Raw genomic sequence first — 26016 nt, forward strand, 5'->3', positions numbered from 1 at the left:
CCGGGAAGGGAAGGGAAGGGAAGGGAAGGGAAGGGAAGGGAAGGGAAGGGGGAGGGGATGTGGAAGGGATGGGGGAGGGGATAGGGGAGGGGAAGGGAAAGGGATAGGGAAAGGGAAAGGGAAAGGGAAAGGGAAAGGGAAAGGGAAAGGGAAAGGGAAAGGGAAAGGGAAAGGGAAAGGAGCTCATATTTTTTAGGCATAACAACCTTTGGCCTAGTTCTTTCCTGTTGCCCCTGGGATAAGGTCCCAAAGTTGTAAAAGTCTGAAGCTTACTGCAAACCCTTAGTGTAAAAAGAAATATGTCATGTTTGTGCAGGAACTGGCAACCAGCTTTCAGTTTTTGTCCAATGCAAGTATCTCTGTCTCAGTTGATTCCTTGCTAGTGTTCTTAAACTACTAAATTACTTCTGTATTATTCTGTCAGTTCAATCAATTCAATTTTCTGCTATCCAAAGACAGAATATTTGAAGAGAGTTGTCATATTGAGACTAACAGCTAAAAGATTGAGCTGAATTTTTCTGCAGTTCCACATACTGTGGACTTGCACTTCTCCAGCAAGCAGTGTGACCTCATGGTTATTCTAATGGGGAAAGCATTTGTTTTGCAATGCTATTTATTGTTTCTTACATATCAGTGGAGAAGATTAATGTTTCAGTGTAGCCTTTATTAGACCATACAGTTTTAAAAGCTTACAGACAATTTCATCTTTTTTGAAACTCTTGTATGAAATTATGTATATTCACAGATATTCAAGCCTCTAGGATTTCCACACACATTCTTATTGCTAAAGACTGTGGCACCTCTAAAGGTGACACCTACTCTCAAATTTTTCAGTTTCTGTAATGGACAATATATGTCTATTCATCAACTGCATTATATTGTTGGCTTGATATCCTCCCTGTATCTATGTACAAGGCTAGAGGAACACAGGAACTGATTTCTCGTGAATAGCAGGCAATCCTCATTCCAAAATAAAGTTTGAATGATATTTCAATGATACAGCGGGCAAACATTCTGCATTGCCTGCGTTGCCTGCAGTACAATATTGGTTTATTGCTTTCCTTTTGTAAAATACTGCCTACCTTATAAACTGTGTGCAACTCCCAAGTAGTTCTTCCCATTCATTATCTGCCTGATTGCCCTAATTACATCTCTTTGAAGGAAACTCTAACCTTCGCACTGGTAGGAACTACAGAACCAGTGGATCAACCCTAACACCAGCTGCTTCCTGTATTCAAAGTCACAGATCAGTGTCCAAGTATTATTGTGTTGACTGTTTCCTTCACTGTCAGTCCTGAAAGGGCCACCTCCAAATGTTGAGGATTGCCTCACTGCCTGCAGACCTCTGTCCCTAACAGATTAGTAGTGGCACTAAGATGGCATCAGGTAACAGAGATGCCATTTTGCAGGTTAGATGTGAGATCCTTGAGAACTACTGACTGACTGCTTATTCCAAGACAGCTGGGTTTTGTCTCAGAGCAGTAAGTACAGCCCTACTGAGAAACACATTGCTTTTGTTTTTGTGTGTGTGTGTGCTTTTTTAAACTCTTTAAAGCAGACAGATAGCCCAGATTGCCTTGATTCAATGTGATTTCAAACAGAAAATTATACAGTAAAACAGTTGTCTGATGTGCTATACTTGCAGGTCTCCAGACAGTGGGAATATTCAGAGTTGGAAGTTCAAAAAAGAGAGTAAGGCAGGTGAGTTGATACGGATTTTCTTTTTACTCATCAGGTATGACACAAATAACCCTATTCCCTTCTCTTGAGTAATTTCTCCTTGTCCTTCACCTGGAGAAATTCAGGCTTTCTATGTCAGTGACTTTAGTGTGTATTTGTTAGCTCATAACAGCCATCTTTTACACTTGGTGAAATCTTTCTAATGATCTCACTAGATTAATAGTCATTGTATATTTTGCTCTGCGGAAGCAGCAAAGGATTGGAGATCCAGATAGTCTACTGTGATGAAATTTTTCAGTTTACAGTGTGAGGAAAAAGAAATCTTGGCTGCTTATTTATCTCAGAAAGAGCAGAAGCTCCCAAAGTAAGCCCAAACTGTAAATCTTTTTTGGAAAAATTACACTATGAGGAAATATGGAATTACGGAGCAATGTCTTTGACCCTGTGAGAAGCTGGAGTGAGACACTCAAATTGCTGCTTGCAAACATCACCTTGTTCAACTTCAAGGTCAGACCAGACCCGTCCAGTTTCTGATGTTGAATATTGGCCAAATGTTGAAAAAGCAGAGGTTGTGTATAGTTAGGTTCCAGAGACAATGTCAGAAGTGAGGTTTTCCTCACTATTAGCTATTGCGTTGTTATTCCAAAAAGCTGGAAATACTTGTTGAGTTAGAGTAGTACAGCATAGTGCTCAATGGTTTTGTGATGCTTAGGAGATAACAAAAAGTTAGCATAGAATATTCCTGCTAGAAAATTTAAGATCAAAATGTCAAAATACAGCAAAACAAAGGAAGCCTGATGACACTGATCCTAGGAATAATAATAGTACTGTTTTGCAAAAATACACAACATAATGGTTGGCTCTTTGGAAATTTATCATGAATAGCTAATTTGACTTGGTTCTGAATGGTAGAACAGTATAACCTACTGATTTGTAGTTTACTCTCTACCAGTTAATACTGCTGTGTGGCTAACGTACCATAAAGCTGAAAACCCTCATGGTCTGCAAAGACAGTTATTAGATCAACACTAAACGAGTAAAAGTACTGAAAAGTAAGCTGCCTGTCATTTGCATTACAAGCATCAATGTGAAAACATTTGTTATTATTCAAAGATGAGTGTATTTGTATCATACCTCTGGGAAAAAGCAGAGAGCTTGTATCATTTGCTTGTATCCTAAGCCTTACTTCAAACATCACTTTCACCATTTTTTTCTTTTACTCAGTTTTAAAAACAGAAGACATTGACAGATTTGGGTATTTATGTGTTATATTACGTTGACTAATTCACTGAATTAGGTGAACTAATTTATTTTATTAAACAACATGGAAGCATCACATTGGCCTAGCAGTTAAAATAATAAATGCTGTCAACACGAACACATGGGAAAGTTTGGATTCAATTAAAATTCCATTCATTTTCTGAACCATGGAAGGCCAAGTCCAATACTTAGATTTTGGTGTGCTTTCACAGCTGCTCTTTAGTCTTTGTACAGAAAGTAGGCATAGTTTTGTCTCTCTTCTTCCTCCAGTTAGAAGTTCTATTTCAACTGTTGCAATAAATACATAAATAAGTGCATGTCACAGCAGGTTTTGTTTGTGGTAATCAGGAAGAGAAAATGAAGAACAAATATATGCATTACAAACCACCTTAAAGCTTTCTCACAGTTTTTGGGGTGCAGGATTAAGTCTCCTGAGCTGGAGTTGACTGGAGGTTGCACTTGATGCTCTGGAGGTACCTTCCAACCCCTATGATTCTGTGATTCTATGAGGTGCTGGGTTGGGTACGGGCTATTTTCACACCGAAGAGAAAAGATGGAGCTCTCAGCCTGAAGAAAGTTTTCTGCTATTAGTGTTGGGAAGTCTCTTCAGAAAGTCTGGCTGTTATCTTGTCAAAAGACATTGGCTGTTGGTGAGCGATTTCTTCTGCCTCTGCGACATTTGGTACCTTTGACTTACACAGAAATTGTCTGAGAACTGTAGTGAAAATTAGCAATACTTCAGAATGGTGTTAGTTTGGTGTTTGTTAATTTTCTAGTAACAATCATTTAATGAGTATAACTAAGCTAGGAGGGTGGAACAAGATGTGTGGGGACCAGTGCCAAGAATTCTTAATGAACATGTCTGTTTACTACTTAGGCTTAAATACGTACAATCTTAATTCACAAAAGAAATGTGAGTTTGGTAACCTTTAACATTGCTCTATTATTGTTATCAATGTTTTTGTACAAAAATATACACGTTATGAAATGCAGTTTCATTCTTTCCAAAAACCTGAGGATAACACAGTAAGGTGGTATAAGAAAGCCTTTTGTCCAGTTTTCATTATTCACCATGGTTTCTGTCTTTAGTATTAGTCTTACATTTCTGCATTTACTTAGCGTGCTTTTTTATAGAAGAATGCCATACATTAGTTGGAAAGAAGCTTATTACAATCTGGTACAAACTTGAAGTTATGTACCATGGAATAAGCAGCAGTTAGATGTGAACTACAATCTGGAAAGTGAAAATGTGTTAAGTTACTTCTTGAAAGATCTTTATCTGTTGGAACATACTAATTGTGACAATGGTAAGTGACTGAGTTTTTATGTCATGGTCTTTTCCAGTTGCGTGAAGAGTTTGACCGGGGCATAGATGTTGTGTTAGACGAAGAACACAGCATTCATGATGTTGCTGCTTTGTTAAAGGAATTTCTACGTGACATGCCTGACCCACTTCTCACCAGAGAACTTTACACACCTTTCATCAACACTCTCTGTGAGCTCTGCAGCATCTTGATTTACTGATTTTCAAAAGCTTGTTTGAATTCTGTAATTTCTACACACTGTATTCTCTTTCCTGTCATTTAATACTCTAGCCTTGATTTGCTCCAAATATTTGTGTAGCATAATTTGCAGAAGACTTTCCTTGGTTTTCGTACTATGTAAGATTAGCCCTGAGAACTAAAACAGAGATTTCACTTTTACATTGGTATACAGGATGAATTCATGTTATCTGTTAAATTCTGATCCTGTTATTGGTTCAGCAGAAGCAGATGACAGACTTCCATCTGTATCCTAGTATCTCAGCACTTCCAATGTTTTTAGTTTGTATAGCCATTCACTGATCAAAATTTCGATCTGACTTCAAAAACCTAGCATCAGAAGTTCAAGTTTCTTTGTAGTTAATGATCCTCAGAGTTATTATGTTAAAATAGTCCCAGCATACTGACCTGGATGTAATCTCAGAAAAAGTAAAGTTGGACCCTTCAAGATCAAGCTGCTGCCTAGTATGCGTTTTCAGTTTCTTGCTGAAGCCTTCATATCTGGGATCCTGCTTTTATACCTGCTTTTATACCTGCTATATCTGAACGAAAATAATATGTGGAAAATTAAGCAGAATTTTTGTGTCTGGTGACAACAAAGTATGCAACATGGAATTTGCTCTCTTATAGACTGAGAGAAGAGCCTATGAACCTATGAGCAAAATGTTGACCAATCGAAGCAAAATTACAGTAACAGTATTTGTTATGCTTTGATATTTCCTTGAAGTTTTATCTTTTTTTTCTGTTGTTTACAAAGAAAATTACTGTTAAGCAAAGCTATTCTCAAGCATTCCTTTGGGCTGGGAACGGTATATTTGTTCTTATTTTAGGTTAGTTGGAGTGCTTTTCTTAGAATGTATTTTTTCCCCTCTTAGTATTAGAGCCAGATGAACAGCTAAGCACCTTACAGCTTCTCATTTATCTCCTACCTCCCTGTAACTGCGATACCCTACACCGACTGCTGCAGTTCCTCTCCACCGTGGCTGGCCACGCAGAAGACACCACAGACAAAGATGGCCAAGAAGTAAGTCCCAGCCACTCTTTCCTTTGACTTTGTTTAATTAATGGACTGGAAAGAGATCTTTGGGCCTGTGAAATAACCATAGTGGTGACATGTCCGTGAAAGATAAGGGAGATTTCTTGTTCCTGTCTATAATTTGTCATTTAGTTTTCTGCTATGTTCTTAGGGCTGTAGGAGGGCTACCACCTATATGAAAGTGTCAGGCATTCAGGTGCATGTTTATTTATTCTCTTCATTCTCTGACGTTGCTTTCATACATAATCTTTGGACATAGTTCATTTCTTGTTTTTCTTTGATTCCTTGTGTTCATTAGATAGCAAAGAATAAAAAGTAAAATAGAGGAACTCTGGCTGTGCCCTTCTGTCTGGTAAACCTAATCACTATTTGAAATTAGGATCTGTCTTTGTCAGTTTTTCTACTGGCCATCTTGTGGTTGCATTCACTGAAGAGAGTAGAATGCAGCCATCTCCAGAGATAATACCCATAGCTGTGGTGTACTAAGAATCATGGAATGGAATCATTAAGGTTGGAAAAGACCTCTAAAATCAACAAGTCCAACCACTAACCCATCGCACCATGCCCACTAACCACGTCCCCCCACATCTACACTTGTCTTGAACACCTCCAGGGATGGTGACTCCACCACCTCCCTGGATAGCCTGTGCCACTGCCTCACCACTCTTTTGGACAATATTTTTTTCCTAATATCCGCTGTAGTACTTCTGAGCATTGACACATATGCATCTGAACAGTCACACTAGGGAAGATCTGAAAATCCAGCCTTCCCATTTTCTGCCAGGAAAATGTTTGAACTACTGTGCTGCTCTGCAAAAGGTGGCAACTGTGTTATCTTGGAATGAGAGATGGATACAGCCTGTCAAAATTGGCAGGCTTGGCAAAATTGTGCCCATTTTTTTTGTGGAAAGGATTTCTCATTCCTCTGAAATGCAACAGAGATTACTTCTGAGGCTACTTCTGACACTCTGCTGAAACTCCTCCTCGCTTCTTTGGATGCTTTTTGGAGTTGGTTGGTATTTAAGAACAGGCACCATGAAACTGTCTTTTGCTGAATTTCTGCCTGAAGTTTGCCTGAAGTTTGACGGTAGAATTGCCTGAAGTTTGATGGTTGGACTGGATGATCTTATTGGTCTTTTCCAACTTAATGATTCTATAACTCTTATGAGAAGTCCTAACTTCAAATGCGCTGCATGAGCCTTTTTCAGAGCCTTTCAAATGCTATTATTTCTATCCTCAGCAATACATTGATAGACAATTGTACCACCTTAACGGAAGGCACTTAAAAAGAGCAGCCTGTAACAATTTTACTGTGCTTAAAAACAACGTGTACATAAGCCAGCTGAGGTCCCTGCCTCCAGCAGAGGGTTTCCTGTTGGTTCAGGAACATCCTCAAGAGGATCTTAATACAAGGCTAAAGGCTGATGTGCTTAAGAGAGTGAGTCTAGTAAAACTGTTGTAATAAAAGCATTTTCAATCTCCTTAAGAGCACATCAGCTCTGCTAAAGGTATTTTGGCAAGGCAAATTTAGGTGAGCCATCTTGGCAGTATTGTAAGCATCCATCAGGAATATTATGTGCAATTGGATATCTTTTACAGATAATACAGCATTCTGCTCACAATATCTTCAGCTGTTCATTAATAATTAAGTGAATAAAGGCATATGGGGCAAAAGAAAATATTTTATAGGCTGCTATCATTGGAATGAAAACAGGCAAGCTTTGGCACACAGTCCCTTCCTCATGATTTCTTTCAAAAGCCCTTCTCTCACAGATACAGAGATAGATGACTAACTTTGTTAAAGTGACTCATCCAGCTAATTTAATTGGGAATGTTTACACCATTTTTTTAAGGAATGCCCTGAAGCTGCCCTTAAGAAAAGACACGCTGTACAGACAGCGTGCATATGCAGATGGGGGCACAGCCAGGGGCTGCCCTTGGCTCTCTCAAAGCACCACGTGCCTGTGCATCCTTGGTGGCTCAGTACTCTGACACTAGTTAAAAACTAGGTCACCCAGGAACATCTGTGTGCTCTGTGGTGTGCACAGGGAGTGTTTAAGCATTATTACGCTGGGGCAAGTCTCTAAAAACAGTCAGCACATTCATTGTAGCTGCCCATGCATCTGCTTGTTGCAGGTATCTTTCTGAGATTAAATAGTGGTCCCAACAATAAATGAAAATTCTGTTTTTTACTGCCAGCTCTGTGCTACCTGTTGAGCTCTGTATAAAAAAAAATAAAAATAAATAAAATAAAATAAAATAAATTTAAATTAAATTAAAAATTAAAAACAAAACCAAGAAAACCCAACAAGAGTAGTCAGTGTACAGTTGTAAATTCAATTGGAACATTCAGTGTATGTCATCTACCAAAAAAAACCCACACCTAACTATTTTAAAGGATTCATTTTGTACCACTCATTTCATGAAGGGCTGTTTTTCTTCCTCTTTCTGTGCCCATTTTGTGCTCGTTCTGTCCTTTTTTTTTATTCATTAGTTCAAATGTAATTGAAGCAAATGAAAAAATAATGCATATGATACCTGTTTTCTTAAAAAAAAAGCCTGCAAGAAAAACTGGTTCAACTGACAAATTTCACTTGCATTCTTATATAGTCTGGCATCATCTTCTGCATTCCCAGAATAGCAATCAAGTAGAGACAGAAAGGAAGCACATAATGCTTGCTTTTTCTCTCTTAAAAGAATAGGATGGGGAAAAAGTAGTCTACTCACAAGCTTGGCAATGAATATCTGGATTTAATAACCTGTATGACATATATTTCAGATTGTTTCTGTATTGGTGTCTATCCTTCCACTTCTTCCAAAGTCAAGTTACTACTGCTTTGTTAAGCACAGATATGGAGATGCAAAAGAAAGTAAAAAATAAAAAGAAACTAAAAATTGGTTTAAAAAGTAAATATTTAGCATGTTCTAGGAAGCAAGAAAAAAAATAGAAAAACACTAATAAAAACAATGAGCATAATCCTCAAGTATCCAAGCCACTTAACTGTTTGAACTTGCAAAATTGTGCTTTTCTTCACTGTGTCTACTTCATATCATGAGTGCTAGTGGAAGAAGTAACTGCCTGTGGTATGTGGTCTGAAGAGGTGGTGATATGGTAAGGAACTGAGGTAGGAAGAGACTTCCCTGAGTTCAGATGAAGTATGCCATTGTCAAGCTGACAGGAAATTAAGGGCAGACAGCACTTTCTCCCACTTGTCCTCCAGTTCATTCGCAAATCCGTCTAGAAAATCCACAGAGCTTCTAGCAGGGATGTCCAAACAAAGTCTTTCAGCATTTCTGAAAACGGTTAAATGTTTGACTGGCACTCTTTTATTTTGATGAATAAACTATCTGCTAAATGTCTTGTGTGCGTGGATTTGTGAGTATGCATGTATCTCTCTCTGATCTATATCGTATATCATTAGATCCTGGGAGCCCCTACTTCATTTATTTTCTGTTTTCCAGGTTACTGGGAACAAAATGACATCACTTAACCTGGCTACTATCTTTGGCCCTAACCTGTTGCACAAGCAGAAATCTACAGACAAAGAATTCACAGTTCAGAGTTCAGCTCGAGCTGAAGAGAGTACTGCTATCATAGCTGTTGTACAAAAGATGATTGAAAACTATGAAGCCCTTTTTATGGTATGTGGATGATTCTCTATGTTACTTCCAGGCATTTTTAAGTTAAATGAGGAAATACCAGGTTGGTATTAGAAACCACAAAGATGAAATAAACTGTGGAAACTGCATTAAATTAAGCTTGACTTGTATTAATAAACAAAGTAGCCTTCTGTCAAGGCTAATGCTTTGCAGCAATAATACTGAAAATTTGTAAGTACATCTTGCTAGGAATGGTTTCTATGTAGATAAGAATATCTTCCTTAGAAGATTTCTTTGTCTGTGGGAATGATTGATGGAGATGGTTATTTAATTGAACACTAAACCAGGCGGTATCATTTCTCACTAGTTCTAAAGATGAGACTGAAAATGGCCTTTCACCTCTCAGGGTTAGAAATTAATTAATTTTACTGAAGGGAAAAGAGGTTCTTGGTTAAAGGAACAACTTTCCCTGTCAAAGACTTCTTTCTTGTTGGTCGCATGGGAAGAAAAGACAAAGTTTTCTTACTTGTCATTTGGCTAAGAGGAGTGAAGCATGAATGTGTGTTATTCCTGAGTACTTTTCTATTCTCTTGCTGAAGCAAGGATGTTCCTCGTGGAAAGGACAGTGACCTTTGATAGGGCATGTTTTGAACAAATAATTCCTATATATTATTGCCTGCTGAAGATGCAATTTAGTTAAAATACATTGATAAAGCCTAGCAGTTACCTGATCAGTTCATTCTCTGACCTTGTCTTTTTCAGTCTATGAAATCATAGGTAAGTTTTGCATGATTTGTGCCTGAGGCAGAGAGCTCTACTCCAGGGTAGCAGAAGCCAGTTGGTGGGCACCATCCCATCTTCATTGTAGTAGAAATAAATGTCCTGACAAAAAAAAAAAAAAAGAAAATCTTAAAAAAATGAAAATGGCTTGGTTTGCTGTGGCTTCCTCCCTTCCTTTCTCTCTTCCTCTCTTGCTCTCTTCCCTCCTCTCTTTCTCTCTTTCTTTTTTTAATGCTTTTCACAGTTTGAGGAAACTTTAGGTGCTGTTTTTCCTTCCAAAGCATGAGAAGAAAGTCAGGGAACAGGTTCTGTTCTGGAACTTCAGAACTTCTCACAAGTTCTGTTGCCCAGAGCATGGATGGCACTAACAAGTTTTAAATAATACTTGAATAAGAACACCTGCAATACTTGAAATATCTCATTGTTATTCTTCTTTAAGAACACTTTACGGCACAACACATCATACTTCAGACACATGTTCAGTGTGGAAATAGCAGGGTTTAGGATTAGGCTAACCTTACCTATGGTGTCTTTTCATTTTGACAGATTTATTCCTTTACCTTTTCAGTGCTTGAATTTATAGCTGAAAGTTAACTGCAGTGTTGAAAAAAAGAGAAGCTTTCTTTGTTCTTTAGGGCAGACTCTCAGATAGTAGAGGGAGTTTAAAATCAGATTTCAGAATGAAAGGTTAGCTGCATGTGAGAGAGAATCAAACCTATCACAGATGCTCTCCTGAAAGCTGAAAGAATGTTGATGTAAAATTTACAGAAATTCCTTACAGATGAGCATCTCTGTGTGCTTTTACTCTGCCCGTTCCCACTGCTTAACAAATAGTATGGCAAGATCTCTCTGTTTTCTCAGGAGTAATGTCTAGAATCGCACATGGTATTTGATTTGTAGGACTGGCAAATTGCTCACTGCTACTGTTTTACAAAGCTTAGGTTTGCTTTCAACTTTTGCATGTTCTCCTAGGCAGCACAGAGGAACTTCTTGTATTCTGAAGATAATTAACCCAGTGCATCCTTTGGTAATTGATGCATAGAAATGAAAATACTCATACATTATACTGTAGTATAATTCTGATCATTTGAAATCAGGCAGCAACAATTCATTTTGTAAATCTATCCGAGTGGAGCCAAACCAGGACTTCTGTTTATACTTAACATTTGTGCTATTTAAAAAAAGAAAAACATCTGGACATGAGGATCCAGCTACAGCAATAACATATAGTGTATTGATGCCAACGTGTTTTTGTGCTTTGCTTATCATTAACGTTAGTAATATGCAAATATGGATATAGCATAGAAGATACACTACTACCCTTACTTCATAGATGTTAATGACTTTAATATCCAATTACTATCCATTTCAGTGAGTCTTAGAGATGCATTAGTACATGTTGCTGGAATGTTCAATGTGCTGCTTTTTGCTAGTCTCTGAACAGTGCCCAGCAGTTGAATCCAGGGAAGCTGAACTCAACCACCCTTTCCCTCATTGGCTTTGCGTTGGCATGGAAGATGAAGAAGAGAGGTTATGCTTCTAGCAGCTCTGCCATGCAGTTATGTTGCCTAGTGCCTAAATCCATCCCTCCCGCAAAGAAGCAGTATGCAGAGTCTGAAATTTATTATTTTTATTGTTAGAGACTGCTATGGTTTCACCACAGAGGAGGCACTTACACACTGCCTTTCTGTGACACTTCAGTATCCAGGGACAGCAACTGTAAGGGTCCCTCCGCCCTTCTATGCCTCAATAGCTGTGATGCCCTAATATCTCAAAATTATCTCCTGACAGCCCTAAGCCTTCTGATCAGTCCTGGCATCTCAACTGGCATCTCAAGGACTGCTGAACAGATGCAGTTATTTCAGTGGTGCCTTGGCTTCTGCATGTCCTTACCTTACCCTTCTGTCCCTTAACTTGAAGTTCTCATCCACCTACTCAGCCGTAATTGCCAGCTAAGCAGTTACTTCAATAATGTCAGCTCTGTCATCTTCCTGAGATGTCCATATAGTAATTCTCTATAAATATAAATTTGTTTACACACATATTGTTTCTACACTTCCAAGTTAGTTAACCAAACCGATAGAAATTGCTTTCAGATGAATTCCTCTCAGTGAATTCTTACATGTTTAACGACTTGATTCTAAGGTGAATAGTAAGTTAAATGCAGAAAGGCCTGAAACCTGCTTCACTCAGATTTTGTCTGGATTGAGTTCTACTGTATAAAAAGGCTGTCTAAACTGAAAAATCACACAGCACCAGGTTTTCAAAAACGTATTACTATAAAGATAAGATAATTTATTTAAAGACTAGTATATGATTGCCTATTGTTAAGAAATTTTTCCAGCTTAGAAGTCAAAAGTAATTTTTTAAAAGAAAGTCATAGTCACACAATTTTTTCATAAACAATTTGAGTCAATTTGAATTAAATGATGACTATCTTCATTTATTTTCAGATTATTTCCTTTATCAAAGTAATATGTCTTTTCTGTTACTTGACTTCTTAATTATGTTCCTTCCAAACTGAGGTATTCCCCTGAGGAATCTATTAGTAATTCTATTCCTATTTCCCAGTAAATGTCGGGGAGAATAAATGGCCCATGCAGTGTGACCTGAAGGTCAAAAGATATAGGCTCTGACAAATTGCATCCACAAGCAGATTGCACAGTTGATGACCCCTTGCTGAGATTGTCTTGCCTGCAGCAATACCTGTCATGAATCAGGCCCTAAGCAGAATTTAAGTTCTTCTAGATCCTAGAATTTGGCCATCCAGATATCTGAAGATTTCATGTTTACCTCTACCATTGAAATGGAAGAATGGACAACGGAAGAACTTCAGAGATAGAGCTCTTACCATGAAATTTCTGTGTGAGAGGGATATAAATAAATTAAATGCCATGGAATATGTGAAGAAACATTTTCCTTCCTGTGTAATTACATCTTGTGTTATTTCAAAAACAGGTGATACACAGTTGCTTGGAATTGAAATTTTTAAGTATCTCCAGATCTTTGATTGGAGATGTAAGATAAGGACCTTAAACTGGGGCTTTTGTGACTGCAGTACATGAATAATCCCACTGTTGTTATAATACTCAACTGGATACCAATAGGATATTCAACAGTGATCAGCATTTGCCTTTGAGCAAAGTGGTCCTCAGTCCTACTTTCATCTGTTATATGAAGCGTCTCTTTTAAGTGGGAGCATCTGGATATTTGTTTTATGTACTCTTTATAAGTGTAATTGTACTTGATCTTGCAGATTAAGCATTATACCAAAATGAATGTATGTGGAAGGAATGTTTATCTCCAGTTAATTATTTTTTGTTTTCTTCATAGGTTTCCCCTGATCTACAGAACGAGGTGCTTATTAGCCTATTAGAGACTGACCCAGATGTTGTGGACTATTTGTTGAGGAGGAAAGCTTCCCAGTCATCGTGAGTAATTAGTTCTTTCATCATCCTTGTTTCCGCTGGGAATTTCTATCTCCCCTTGGAAGTGTTCTAAAGGTTGTGGTTTTCCGCAGCTCTTCTGCACTGTCTACAGTGGAGTAGAGAAATCCTCCACATTAAACAGACTCTGCCAAAGAAATTATGACTCCTGTACAGTGTTTTCTAAAGACAAGTCTTGTTTTCCTGGTTCAAAGAAAAGATTGTGTTCTGCTGCAGAGAACAGAATGAGATGTACATAAAAGTATTCAGTGCACTATTATCTGGCAGGATGTATTCTAGTGATTGGCTGGTTCGTGTCTTGGGTTTACTGTAGTCTTCAGTAAGAGGAAGTGGAAACACCCCAGAGTGCCTTAATACAATCATGGCTAACTGTTTGACCAGTTTGTTGTTCTTTTTCTATTGTATGCACTTGTGAACTAGGTAGGGCATTGTAAACAAGTCAATTGTTGCAACAGCAGGCTTATGAAAATTCTTTGGATATTATTTAATCGAATACTTTGTGAAATATCTGAAGAGAAAAAGAATCACACCAGTCACTATTGCGGTTATGGTACATAACATATTCCAACTTTGTGTGTGCTTTATGTTTGCTTTCACTCATGTGCCTTAACGCTATGACTTTGTACATTTGGATTAACAGGACTCCTGGCTTTCTCATGGGATTACACAGTCATTGCCTTTATTTTAGTGAATCCCAATATGCCAGACTGTCAAAATTACAAAATTTGATCAGCTTGCTTTAAGTCATTTTTAAGAGGTTTCCTAGATGCTAGGATCTCTGCAACAGATTAGACTTTGTCTTCCTGTGTGTGTGTGGGAAGTGCCTAGTGCATTTAAACTATAATTAAAATGGAAACTGTACAGTTAGTTATGTTTTTGTTTTTCTCTCCCTCTGAACATTGTACTTTTGACAGTACTGTAATGGTGTGCGTAGCTTGAAAGGAAGATGTATGAAAGAAAAAGTACAATTAATACATTGGGGGAAAAGGCTACTTCAATTACAAAAATTGAAAAAAAAATCAACATGTGGAATATATCATGTGTTGTAAAGGATGTTACTAGTTCATTAGTTTAGCCACATGAACACATAACACAAGCAAATTGTCACATATCATCTGATCTGTGATAATTGTCTGTGTTTCTATAGTGTACTGCAGTTAAGAAATAATTTCATTTAATGTGATCTGACTGACAGCAACTAGCCATGTATGTATTTAGTTCACAGTAAATGCCAAGTAATTCGTTACTTTAGACGTCTTTTACAGTTGTTTCACATTTACCATAGGCCAAGACCACAAATCACATGACATATAGTAATAATATGATACTCTGTAGAGACTTCTTTCTTTAAGTCCACAGTTTGAAATGATCATATTATTTGTATGTATTTCACACAGTGAAAACCTTCGTGGTGGAGTTCCCAATCTATATAATAGACGTAAAATTGTATCTCACATGTGCATTCACATACTAATTGAGTGTAAGTTTATGTTACAAGTAACTGTGAGTGAAACATTTTATTGTTAGATCCTGTTTATTTTAAGTTGATTGACCTTTCCATGAGCATCCTTAATTTTCAGCCAACATGCACACCTAAAGGAAAAAACAGATGTTTTGTGGACAGCTGGTCACCATAGACCAGCTTTGTAAGAAAAGGTTACTAATCCAGATAGGAACATTATGGCTACGCTACTACCAATGTATTGTATTTTTAGTAGTGGGCAGGTGAAGTATCACTGAGATGGGAAAAACAATTTCTCATTTGTCTTTTACTCTGATATCATATGAGTGATTTATTCTTAACATTAATGAAACATGTTTTCACTGTCATTACAACTTCTTGGTTAAGATATTCCAGGAAATTAGAGGGAATGTTGCTCAGTGTTATTGCTCAGTGTGATGCTCTTAAGAGATTGATCTTCTTCAGGACATAATACTGACTTTGAGGTAATGCATTTGTTGGTTATCTATTCTGTAAGAAGTGTGAGGCAGCAGAAAACAAGGAGATACTTGCCTTGATTTCATTGCGATGACTATCCAACATATGTCCATACAGCTCTTGGAATTTTATTGACATGACATTCCAAATTTGGATCCATGGAACAGAAAACTTTAGATATTCTCGAGGGAATCTTCATCAGAAAAGCTAGTTGGCTGTGCAATTTAGTGTGTGAAATCAACTTCAAGATTTTAATGTCATATTACTTGCTCTGAAGGTCCTGTTACTGCAATTGCTCTCTCATCTCTGCTTTTGAGGCGATTGCAAATGCTTTCTTCACTCTAATCTGACAGAAAACACAATTTCTTTTCCTCCTCCAAGGAGGACAAATCAGATGTTCCTCATCTTTCAGTTCTCTTAAGAGTTGAGCATCATGAATGGTGTGTCAGGGACTTTATGGAACATGGTTGTGGTAAAGCACTAATTACCAGTGGCAGCAATTATGAAGGCTGCTTTTGTGGATGACTTAACTTTTTTTGTATGTTGGCTTGACAATGACAATGGAATTGCAGTTTCCAGCTGTAAGATGAAGAATCTTTAAGACAAAAATAAAATGTTTCTTATGAGTATTTATCACTTATCGAGGTTAGCAAATAGAGCAAATGTGGCTTGGAGTAATTTTAGAGTAAGTATGTTTTAAATGCATAGAATTTTCAAGTGTTTTGGATGGTGATGATAGGTTTTAATCCACCTTAACCTGTGGCATCCAAGATGAGGCCATACAATAGGCCATACAGTATGTTCATGTACAGAGCTGCAAAGGCTTCCTGAATCATTGAGTCCTCCATCCTGTTACAGTAGCAACCGGTCCTGTAAGAAGCTGTTTTGTTGGTGGTACCTCAGATGTATATGGAAATTGCTTTTTCATGCTACCAGGTCATTGCACTTTGTATGGTTCGCCTCTTCATATAATTGATTTTCCTCTCAGAAGCATTCAGGTGTTGCAGAAAAGGATTTCTGCCAAAACTGAAATGAGATTTCCTGTTTTGATGACCTAGGCACCATTGGAAATGTAGGAATGTCCTCCATGGAAGTAATTACTGTTACTAAAATTTTTGCAAGTCACTCATACTGCTAGACTCTGATGGATAACTTAAACACAGAAGGATGCCAGTTAAAAGGAAAACTCGACAGTATTTTTGAACCAATATGTTATAGGTTCTTTTTGCAGCTTTCACACCTTTCAGTCAGATGGGGATACTTCACCACTTCTTAAATCTTTTCCTTAATGTAGTTCAAAACCTGCAGAAAATATTTTACTTGCTTTCCCATTTCTGACATTTGGTAATACATAATCTACTATTCAAAGACTGCATATAGGTGAGTGTGTACCCCATGCAGGATTTACTTTGCTTCTGTATTTTTCTCCCCAGTGTGTGGGTAGACAGTCTCACAACCATTCAAGTGAAGATGAATTCTGAATTTTAGTAAATATCTGATTGCTAATGAACTCAAACTGTAAACCAAGCAGACACAAAATTTTTGTTTTAAGGAATATATTGGAGTTCGTTCTTTATTTGGTGTGAGCCAAAGTTTTTTTGTTCTTAAATAGCATCTTAAAATTATGTAAGTAAAGCAAATGTATGAGATCAATTTACAGCTTCAAAGTATTCAATCCATTTTTAAGGTTTCTTACAGTAATAATCTTAGTCTACAGGCATTTTCTTTTATTTTTAAAACTGTTTTTCCTAAACAAATTTGAATATGATATTAGGTATAAATAATTGTGTGAGTTTACTAGCAGAAACTGTAAATGAGGTTAGAAGCTTGAAGTTTTCAAAGGCTTGACAGTTTCCATTTAAGTACATTTTTATCAGGAGCTCTGTCTTGAGACAAGATAGACTATAAGAGGTCACTGAAGGTAAGACATTAAATTGGTGTTTCACAAAGCTCAAGTTTTTGTTCCCGCATCCTTTGTTTGCATTTCCCTTTGCCCTCATTCCTTGTGTTACCTTGCCATTGCTATGCAGGGCTAGACCTCCTTCTTTGCCCTGTGCAACGCAGTTAGGTTTTGGTCCTGCAAAGATGTACATGTGACAAACCTTCCTGCTGTCAGTGTTAGTGTTAAGTATGTCTTTATGTTAACAGGATGAGGTTTAGATGACGCTCAGTCTAGAAAGCTGAAGAGAAAGACGTTCAATCACAGGAAATCTCCGGATAGCTACACTGCTCCCCTTTTCTCTCAGGTCTTTCTGACTCTTCAAAGGCTCTCAAAACATTACTTAAATGGATCTCATTTTGACTCACATTTACTGCACAGCTTTGGGGTTTTTTTTTAGAATTCAGAGGAGAGAGAGGGAGTAATAAGGAACAAATTAAAAAAAAAAAAAAAAGAGGAAGGAGTTTATTTTGTGATAGCATTTTAGAAACTTAAAGTATGTAAGTAAAGTACGTAACAATTCTTCAGTAGCTGTAGATTTATTCACCCTGTCTTCATCTTCAGCTAGGAAGCTACACATCTGAGAACATGATTTACAATTTCTTTTTAATGATTCTCCAACATTACTGTGCCAGCCATTCTGGGAAGCCTGGAGCAGTACTATTTAGCCAAATGGTAGCTCCTATTTTGTAAGTTGGCCCTGATTAAGCCTCAGAGTCAGATTGGTGTTGGTTTCTTTGCTGGGGGGTAACTAGGAGAAAGCATAATTAAATCCCAACACTTTATGTCTCCATTTACACTGAGAAAAAAATTAAGTATTGCAAAACATACTAATCATAATGTTGAGTGTATATGTTCTATAGTTCAAGATATAGCACTCGTAAATCAATGAGGGGGAAAGAAACAGCTTGAAAGTGGTATTAAGGTTTGTCAGTATCAGTGTATCAAGCTTCAGTTTGCTGCGGTTGGCCTGTGTTACCACTGTGTGTTTTTTTATTTTCCTTCTTCAGTTTTACTTCATTTGTCTAGAAAGAGGGTTATTGTTCCATAATGAATAACGTGCTTTAGTTGCTCGCTCGGTTTAAGCCATCTTTGGATTTAGCTCTAAGAAAGGCTGATCATTCTCAGTATACATGACAAGAAGGACCCTCTGTCATAACATGTACAATTACAGCAAATATTAATGTGAGGTCACTGATAAAAGGAGTTTGACTCAAGACAAGAGCAGATGAAAGATTAGCATCTAAGAAACACAGATCGAGGTTTGGAGAAGTGAAAGATGAGTAACAAAAATGCAAGTGGGGGGCAACTGACAGGGATAAAGTATGGTTGCAGAGGACTTCTCCATATTATTTGGGATGTTCTGTGTGCTCACAGATTGTCTCCTGTCTGCTTAGTATAAACTGTAACAATATGAGAAATCCTCTATGTTTTCACACCTTAAAAATGAGAGGTTTCTCTCTGAGCTTGGGATGTAGTTTTTGTTGGGGGCTTTGCTTATTTTGAGTCAAAATTAAAGCCAGTTGTTTGCTGCCTCCATCGGAAATATGATAGAGATACGGCTGGTCCTCCATAGAATATTTACCTCTGGATACCTCCAGAAGAGGGTCCTGCCTACAGTGCGAGAGATGAGCGAAGTATTGGCTTTCACTGACTGTATATTACTGTAAAACGGAACAAGTTATTTTAGCATACTGCTTATCATCAAACTAATCTTCCCTATCGTGCCCTCAGATTTATTGTTGCAACAAGCAGAATGGTCAAGGTAACATAAGGAATTGATTCACTGTTTAATTTCCTGTGACAAACTGTGCAGCGTTTGGTTTTTATTGTTTTCGTTCTTGAAAGCAGCATCTTTTGATTTTTAGTGGCCCCTGCTGGCCGCTCCATGGCGTAAGCTTTACTCGTGGAAAATTCATTTCTACTGCTTCCGCAGTGTTTTCATTTCAGCAGCTGTGACCATACTGTTGCATTTTATTTTATTTGTGTGACGTCAAAGTGCACGCGTTGCTGTGAACATGAAGCATTTTTTATTAACCTCATTTATTTAACAACTTTTCCCAGAAGCCCTGAGATGCTGCGGTCAGAAGGTTCCTACTCCACGGGAGAAAGGCACTCTTCCACAGACTCCAACAAAGCTTCAAGCGGAGATGTCTCCCCGTATGACAACAACTCCCCCGTACTGTCTGAGCGCTCGCTGATGGCAGCACAAGAAGAAGTTGCACACAGCCCAGATAAGCCGTACAGAGCACAGGAACAGTACGCACTGGGTGCTCATTTGCAGCCTAAAACAAAGGAGAATTCTTCTGCATCACAGGCTGGAAAAGGTATATCCTCCTCGTGTTCCTCATTCTAAGTGACTGACAGGGGTTTCTGATGTAGCTGAAAAGTGTCTGCTCTCTATTATCATCTATCAGGACTTGAGTTTGTTGTAGTGTAACAGCCCCACAGGTAATGACTGACCTTAGCTCAGCCAGCTGTCAGGGGTGGTTTTAGTGTGGCATTTGTCAAAACTTGGAGCTATTGTATAGGAAAAGGAACTCTTTACGTCCAGCTTTTCAACCTTTTTCTGAGCATGCTAAAGACTGTTATTTCTAGTTCTGTTTGCCAGGACTGTAATACCTGCAGTGCTATGCCCCAGCTTTTGGAAAAGTCTGAGTTTAAGATGTCAAGCTGTAAATTTTGTGCAGTTGAAAAGAATGACTTCAACTGCTTTGCACTGGAGAACACAGCTGAGCTGCACAGCTTTATGTCTTTTACCAATAACACACTTAGCAGTACCAGCATGGGGATCCATAGTTTCCATACCTGTCTAGGGAGTGCACACCTGAATTATTTCTTCTGTAAAGAACTCTTATTAAAGCTGATAGCTCACCAGCTCTGCCAGATACTTTTCATTTAAAAATGTCAAAAAATGTTAACAGTTACTTTCATGAAATATACAAATAGTGAGCCAAACTTAAAGGAATTTCAGTGTTTAGAGGTGCAGAGAGCTGTTTGGTAGTATTATTTCAGAAGTAGTGGTTAGGCAGTTAATTCCATATGGAATTAATGGCATTTAGACTACTATCCCAGTGGTAAGCTTTGTAAATGCCATTGGGCATTTTTCTTCTGTGTTCAGCATCTAAATCTCTGAACTGGTTTCAAAACATGGATAGATTCCCGCTAAGCTGTGAACAAGAAATGACACAAAGTTTCATCATATTAACCATTCTTTGGACTTTAATATGTATCACAATGATAGCAAACTGTAAAGAATTACAAAATTTCTTTCTGCCAGATGGAATTAGAAAATGGTACAGAAAGATTAGAATTCAGCATGAGGCCTGGTATGTGCCTTTTGTTAAATCTATTTTGTGACAGCACTTCCTTGCAGGAGCTTTGCCATTCTTTCTCTTTGGGAAGCACATGAACTAACTAACTTCTTTTGGCCTAATCATCCTGTTCTTATCCAAAGCCTCCATTCTTCAATAAAGCAGAAGACAAACAAAAGTTCATTCTGTCAGCAAATTTAGGTGTTCCACTCATACAGAGTTCACTAAATTCATTCACAGGATCTGAGCTTGAAACAGTGAGTAGGTGCATACACTTGGTCTGTTTGTGCTAGTGCACAGTGAGCCCAATGCTAGCAGACGTTGATAACTCTGATATATACAACTTTGCATAAAGGTTTATGCAAATTTAATTTACTGCTCCATTTACATATTTCTAAATAATGATTTAATGAATTCATCCTTTTCTTCTTACTCTTCTTGCTATTTAGATGTCTCAGAAGATCATTTTGATATCTGGGGAACCTGGCATTCAACGCTGAAAAGTGGCTGCAAAGACACAGGCATTGCAGGTCAGAACTTTCTCAGAACTTTTAAGCCCAAAGCTAACAAAGGCAGAAGCACTTTCTGGGTTTTGAGAAATCACAGTGAAATTAGTAGAACAGCTCATGTTGCCAAGAGTTAAATGTGTATGTAAACCACTGACTCTTAAAAGTTTGCTGTTCAATCAAATGAAGAAAAGCACAAGGATTTTACAAATGTGGCAGCATTTTGAATTATTAGAAGACAATTTTAAAAATCATTTTCAAGTTACTTCAAAAACAAGTTTGAATAGTTCTGAAACTCACTGTGGAAGGTGAACACAGTGGGCACTTTTAAGTGTCTGCAGAAGTGGCATGAGCACAGCCCATGAAGCTGCAGCTCTGGACTCTGGTCCTGCTGGTGGCCCGCATGGTCTTGACAAGTCACTGCCCTGTTCTGCCTATGGTATTCCTCCCATCTGCACCTGCTCCACAGAGGAGCCATCCAAGGAAACTGCACAGCCTCTGGGCAGCCTGAGCCACTGCTCCATCACCTCCATCACCTACCCAGCACAGAAGTATTTCCTGGTGTTCAGAAGGAATCTCTGTGTTCTAGTTTTTGCCCATTGCCTCCCTTCCTGGCACTGGGCACTACTGATAAGAGCCTGGCTCCATCCTCAGTCTGATAGCCTGAAAAATAAATGCAAGGCTCTTGCTCCGTGTCCCCAGGTTCAGGCAGTGGTGGGGCTGTTAAGCCTTTAATTGCATAGCCTGGAGATAAAAATCCCTCTCTCTCTTTGTGATATGATACAAGGAAAAAGCAGTGACTTGTAGAATGCCATGTAAATGACTGCAGACTGACATCTTTCTTACTTTGTCCCCCAGGTTCTTACGGAAACATTTACGAAAGCAGCTTGCTGCGGCCTGGACAGTGCTCTCTTTCACAAGGGAACCTCTCCATATATTCTCCTCGGTGGCAGGGCAGCTCCTCCGAACTGGATCATGGCAGGCAAGTCATGCGCAGGAGTCAGACAACTGCCGCCATTCCCGAGTGCCAGCTCCAGCCTGCCATGTCTCGGGTATGCAGTAACCCGCACATCGAAGCCGGAGGAAGGTGTTTGGACCAGTCACGCTCCAAGTCGGAGCGGCACTTGACTTTAAGCAGTGTGGAGGACCTCACTGAGCATGACTCGCACGCAGGTTGCTCGCAGAGCACGGCTAAGCCCTCCTACAGCAAAGAGAGGCCACCCCCTCCGTACCCTGGGCAGCCCAAAGCAAGCTCTGCGTTGTCGCAGCGATCGAGCGTTTCTTCACCGTTGCACTCTTTGTGGAGACTTCAGCGCCATGACAAAAGTGCAGGGACCAGAGCAGCTGGAGGGCCTGTGGCCAAAGCCCCTGAGCAGGCCGTCTCCAAGCAGGAGCGCCCGGCCCCGCACACCCAAGCAGGTCACATCTATTCAACGGCGGCTCGCAGTCAGAACAGTAAAAATGTTTCAGAGCCAGACTGGCACGATTGGCAAAGAGAGAGGTGGCAAATTTGGGAGCTTTTATCAGCTGATAACCCTGATGCCCTCCCAGAGACCCTTGTATGATCAGACTCCACGGAACTGCCGCTCGCACCTTTGCTCCCTCTCATAGGAAAACAATGATGATATTGGAAAACTGGGGGGTGCTTGTTCATTTTCTACCGAATAAGTTACATATAATTTTTTAAAATCTCGTTCACTTTAATTTCCTAACAGCACTGGCAAGCAGTCTATTTACAAATACAGTATGTTCCTGTTTTTCAGCAAGCTTGTGAGAAAAGAAGAAGATGGAAATGTTAGTCCGATAACCCTGTATGCATACATACGCTGTTTATAAGATAAAACTGTTGCTTTGATGTGGCTAAAATGTATTTATATATCTGCAGTTTGATGATTGTATATTCTGTAATGGGTATTGTATGATAATCATATATTATGTTTTCATATACAGATGTCAATCGACCGTGACTGCTTTTACAAAAAATCACTGCACTTACATTACCGTCATACGCATTGGAGTTCTATAGGAAGTGCACAAGCTGGTTTCTGTGCTTGGGAAAAAAACCTAAAGGGGAACGTTGTCCTTCTTTTCACTGCCTATTGAAAAACACTAGAATAGAGTGGAACATGAAAAGCCATATATTTTATAAGGGTAGTAGTGACTGGGAGGGGGGGAATACCAAATATTTTTTTTCTTATAAATATATTTGCAAACAAAATTAGAATTTGATACAAGGTAAGTGTTAAAAATATTTTTTATTAGATTCTTGGAGGAAGTGGTTTGGGGAATCAAATAAGAACAAGGCCGTGCCTAAACCAATGAAAGATGTAGCACAAAGGTCTGCCCTACCTGTCTAGAGGAAAAACAATGTTATGTATACAGGATATAATATATATATTTATAAATGTATGACTTTATATATTGTTCTAAAACAATGAACTGGAATCGAAATTTTAGAAAACCAATCCCAATAAGTTGAGTTGTGTAATGGTAGAGAAAGAATATGGCTTTTCCTTTAAAATAACAAGGCTTCATTGTGAAGAAAGTTAGACAAAGCAGAAATAGAGACGGAGATATTTGCAAAAGGGGGTCACACTGAATTTTGGAAGTGAATATGAGAAGTTCACAGCTGTGTTTCTATAAATATTGTGCCAAAGCCTGGGTCATTAGTACTTCTTTGATAACTGTATGTTGCGTTGTCAAATGTCAATGTTTTCAAATTGCAAAAGCATTTCTGGCCAGCAGGTGGCAATGTACTTCAGTATTCTAGAGGAAATTCTATTATCACTTGATAAGGGAAAGTGTATCATATCAAAAGAATTTTATAAAACTTATTAGTCTTAATGACGTTGAAGACGTATTCAGTGATGTTGTCTTTAAGTTCTATCTTGTGCCATAACGATGGAATAAAAGGCTGAACAAAACAATGAGCATATTTTTGCTCTTTCCTTTTTTGTTTTGAAGTAAAGTTTGTGTAAAAATTGATGTGTTTTTATTGTATTCCAGTGTCTCTGCCAAAAACATCTAAAAGGCTAAGGGCACTTAAAGATCACTTTCATTAATGACTTAAACCCCAGGTTTTACCTATGTTCTAGGCTTAAAATCCATCCTACAGGGAGCCTACCCGTTGCCATATTCCCAAGTGAAGTGATAACGGCACCAATCCAGGTATAAAGGGGAGGATTTTGCCTCTGGCTGTCACTGTGCTGTCTCACTGGCTGACTCTTTTATAGGAATATGGAACAGTGTTCAGAATGTATCTCAGCTCTGTCCCTTGATGCTAGAGTTGATAGGAAAAGATTCTTGTGTGTAGCTTGTTGCAGCACCTCTATGACAATTTATTACCAAAAGAAAAAAAAAGGAAAAAATAGAGTTATCTAAGTTTAAAAGATAAGTAGTGGAATAGAAGCAAGGACAATAAAAGAGTTCTCACAAGCAATTGTCATCATTTGATCTTGCCTCAGTATTGTCCCAGGTTTGATGCATACTTGCTACAGAGAATTAATGCTCCCTAGCAGTTCTAAAAAACAGGCATTGTGCAAACCCTGCTGTAGAAGATGCACTTCATTTTAATTCCCTTTCTACATATAGCAGCATCTGCACATTTCTATCACTTTTAGCAAATTGTCTAATGGCTACCTAGCTTCATAAAAAGATTCCTATTTGCCAGTGCCTCTCTCTATGTAGATGTGTACATAGGTATATATTAGCATCTATTTGGTATATATGCAAAAACGGGGAAAAAAAAGCAAACCACTGCCGAAGGACAATGCGTCTGCCCACATTTCAGTATACAATTGCATGGAAGAAATCATACAGAATAAATTCTGATGATTTAAAAATAACTCTGACTCAGAATGAATCATTTCTGTCTGCTATTTTCACTTGAATACTACAGAGTAAAATATCACAAGCAAGTTAAGGATGCAGTGGTTTTAATTTGTACCTGTTATGTAGATAGGTAAGATCTAACACTTCTCTGTTTCAACAGTAAGTTTATTCTGGTTGCCTTCATTTCAGTGGATTTGGGGAAGTTAACAGTTTGCTATGTGTGTGTAAGGAATAGGGCTGGGACAGAGCAAAAGCCCCTTCCTTCACTTTAGCTGGAGGTTGAAAAATTGTTAGACTTGGGCAAAATACTTTGACAAGAAAATAACATTTGAAAAGTCTATTGAATGATGTGGCAGATGTGCAATGCTCTCCTTCACCTCCAAGTCCTCCTGCTCCCCAAAATACCAAAGATCAAAACAAAGGAGAAAAAAAAAAAACAAAACACCAGTTAACTGTTTGAAACATTCTGAGAAGGAAACCTTTATTGTAACTTTTAGCATCTGAAACATAGGAGGAATAGATAAATGTGGAAAACAGAACTAAGTAACTGAATTACGGGGGTGATTTGTAAGGCCCTCTCTCCATTAGATGGTCCAGAAACTACTGGAGTGTTTGAGGCTGAAGTGAGAGGATTCTTACTGCCACAGTGTAAGAAAGGGAAAGTGTAAAGTTTGTAATGAAGAGCCCCCACTACAAGAGTGCTGCTGGACCCAGTCCCTGTTGAAAGTTCATGCTCTGTGTACATGTCTGTATCAGTGTTGGTGTCTTCAGCTACAGAAAGATAACCAAAGAGGTAGGAAGGCAAAGGAATGAAAACTTGAGTAACCTGGAAGCTCAGGCTTTTATTTTGGGTGATACAACATCAGCAAGGGAAGCCTGCTGAGGACTTGGATACTTTTCATTCCAGGATGAAATCAGTGATGGGATTTATTTTGATGTCTGTCTTGAACTTCAAAAGAGGATTACATGGCTGTGAAGCGTTACTTCCAGTTTAGAGGGGTTGCTCCTCTCTTCCATTGTAGGAACAAGAAAATGAGAGCAATCAGTGCAGCTCTAGATACAAAGCAAATGTGGTGGGAATCCTCTGAGCCAAGGAAAAATGAAAAAATTAGAATAGTATTTTACTTCTGCTTCTATTCCTGAA

General features: G+C 38.4%; 1 protein-coding gene across 1 annotated transcript; it reads left to right on the forward strand.

Annotated features, from left to right (window-relative positions):
• Positions 1 to 1645: 1645 nt before the first annotated feature.
• On the forward strand, positions 1646 to 24886 carry LOC122194042 (rho GTPase-activating protein 6-like; the record flags this gene model as incomplete). The annotated part of the gene is made up of 8 exons (XM_042894952.1): positions 1646 to 1701; positions 4285 to 4435; positions 5357 to 5505; positions 8980 to 9159; positions 13231 to 13328; positions 19286 to 19548; positions 20985 to 21065; positions 21900 to 24886. Coding segments are annotated over 8 exons (1685 nt in total), but the record flags the coding sequence as incomplete, so codon positions are not given.
• Positions 24887 to 26016: the final 1130 nt, after the last annotated feature.

Source organism: Lagopus leucura, unplaced genomic scaffold (assembly GCF_019238085.1).
Source record: "Lagopus leucura isolate 7727_CA_CO unplaced genomic scaffold, USGS_WTPT01 106-5_obj-0_obj, whole genome shotgun sequence".
In the NCBI taxonomy this organism is placed as follows: domain Eukaryota; kingdom Metazoa; phylum Chordata; class Aves; order Galliformes; family Phasianidae; genus Lagopus; species Lagopus leucura.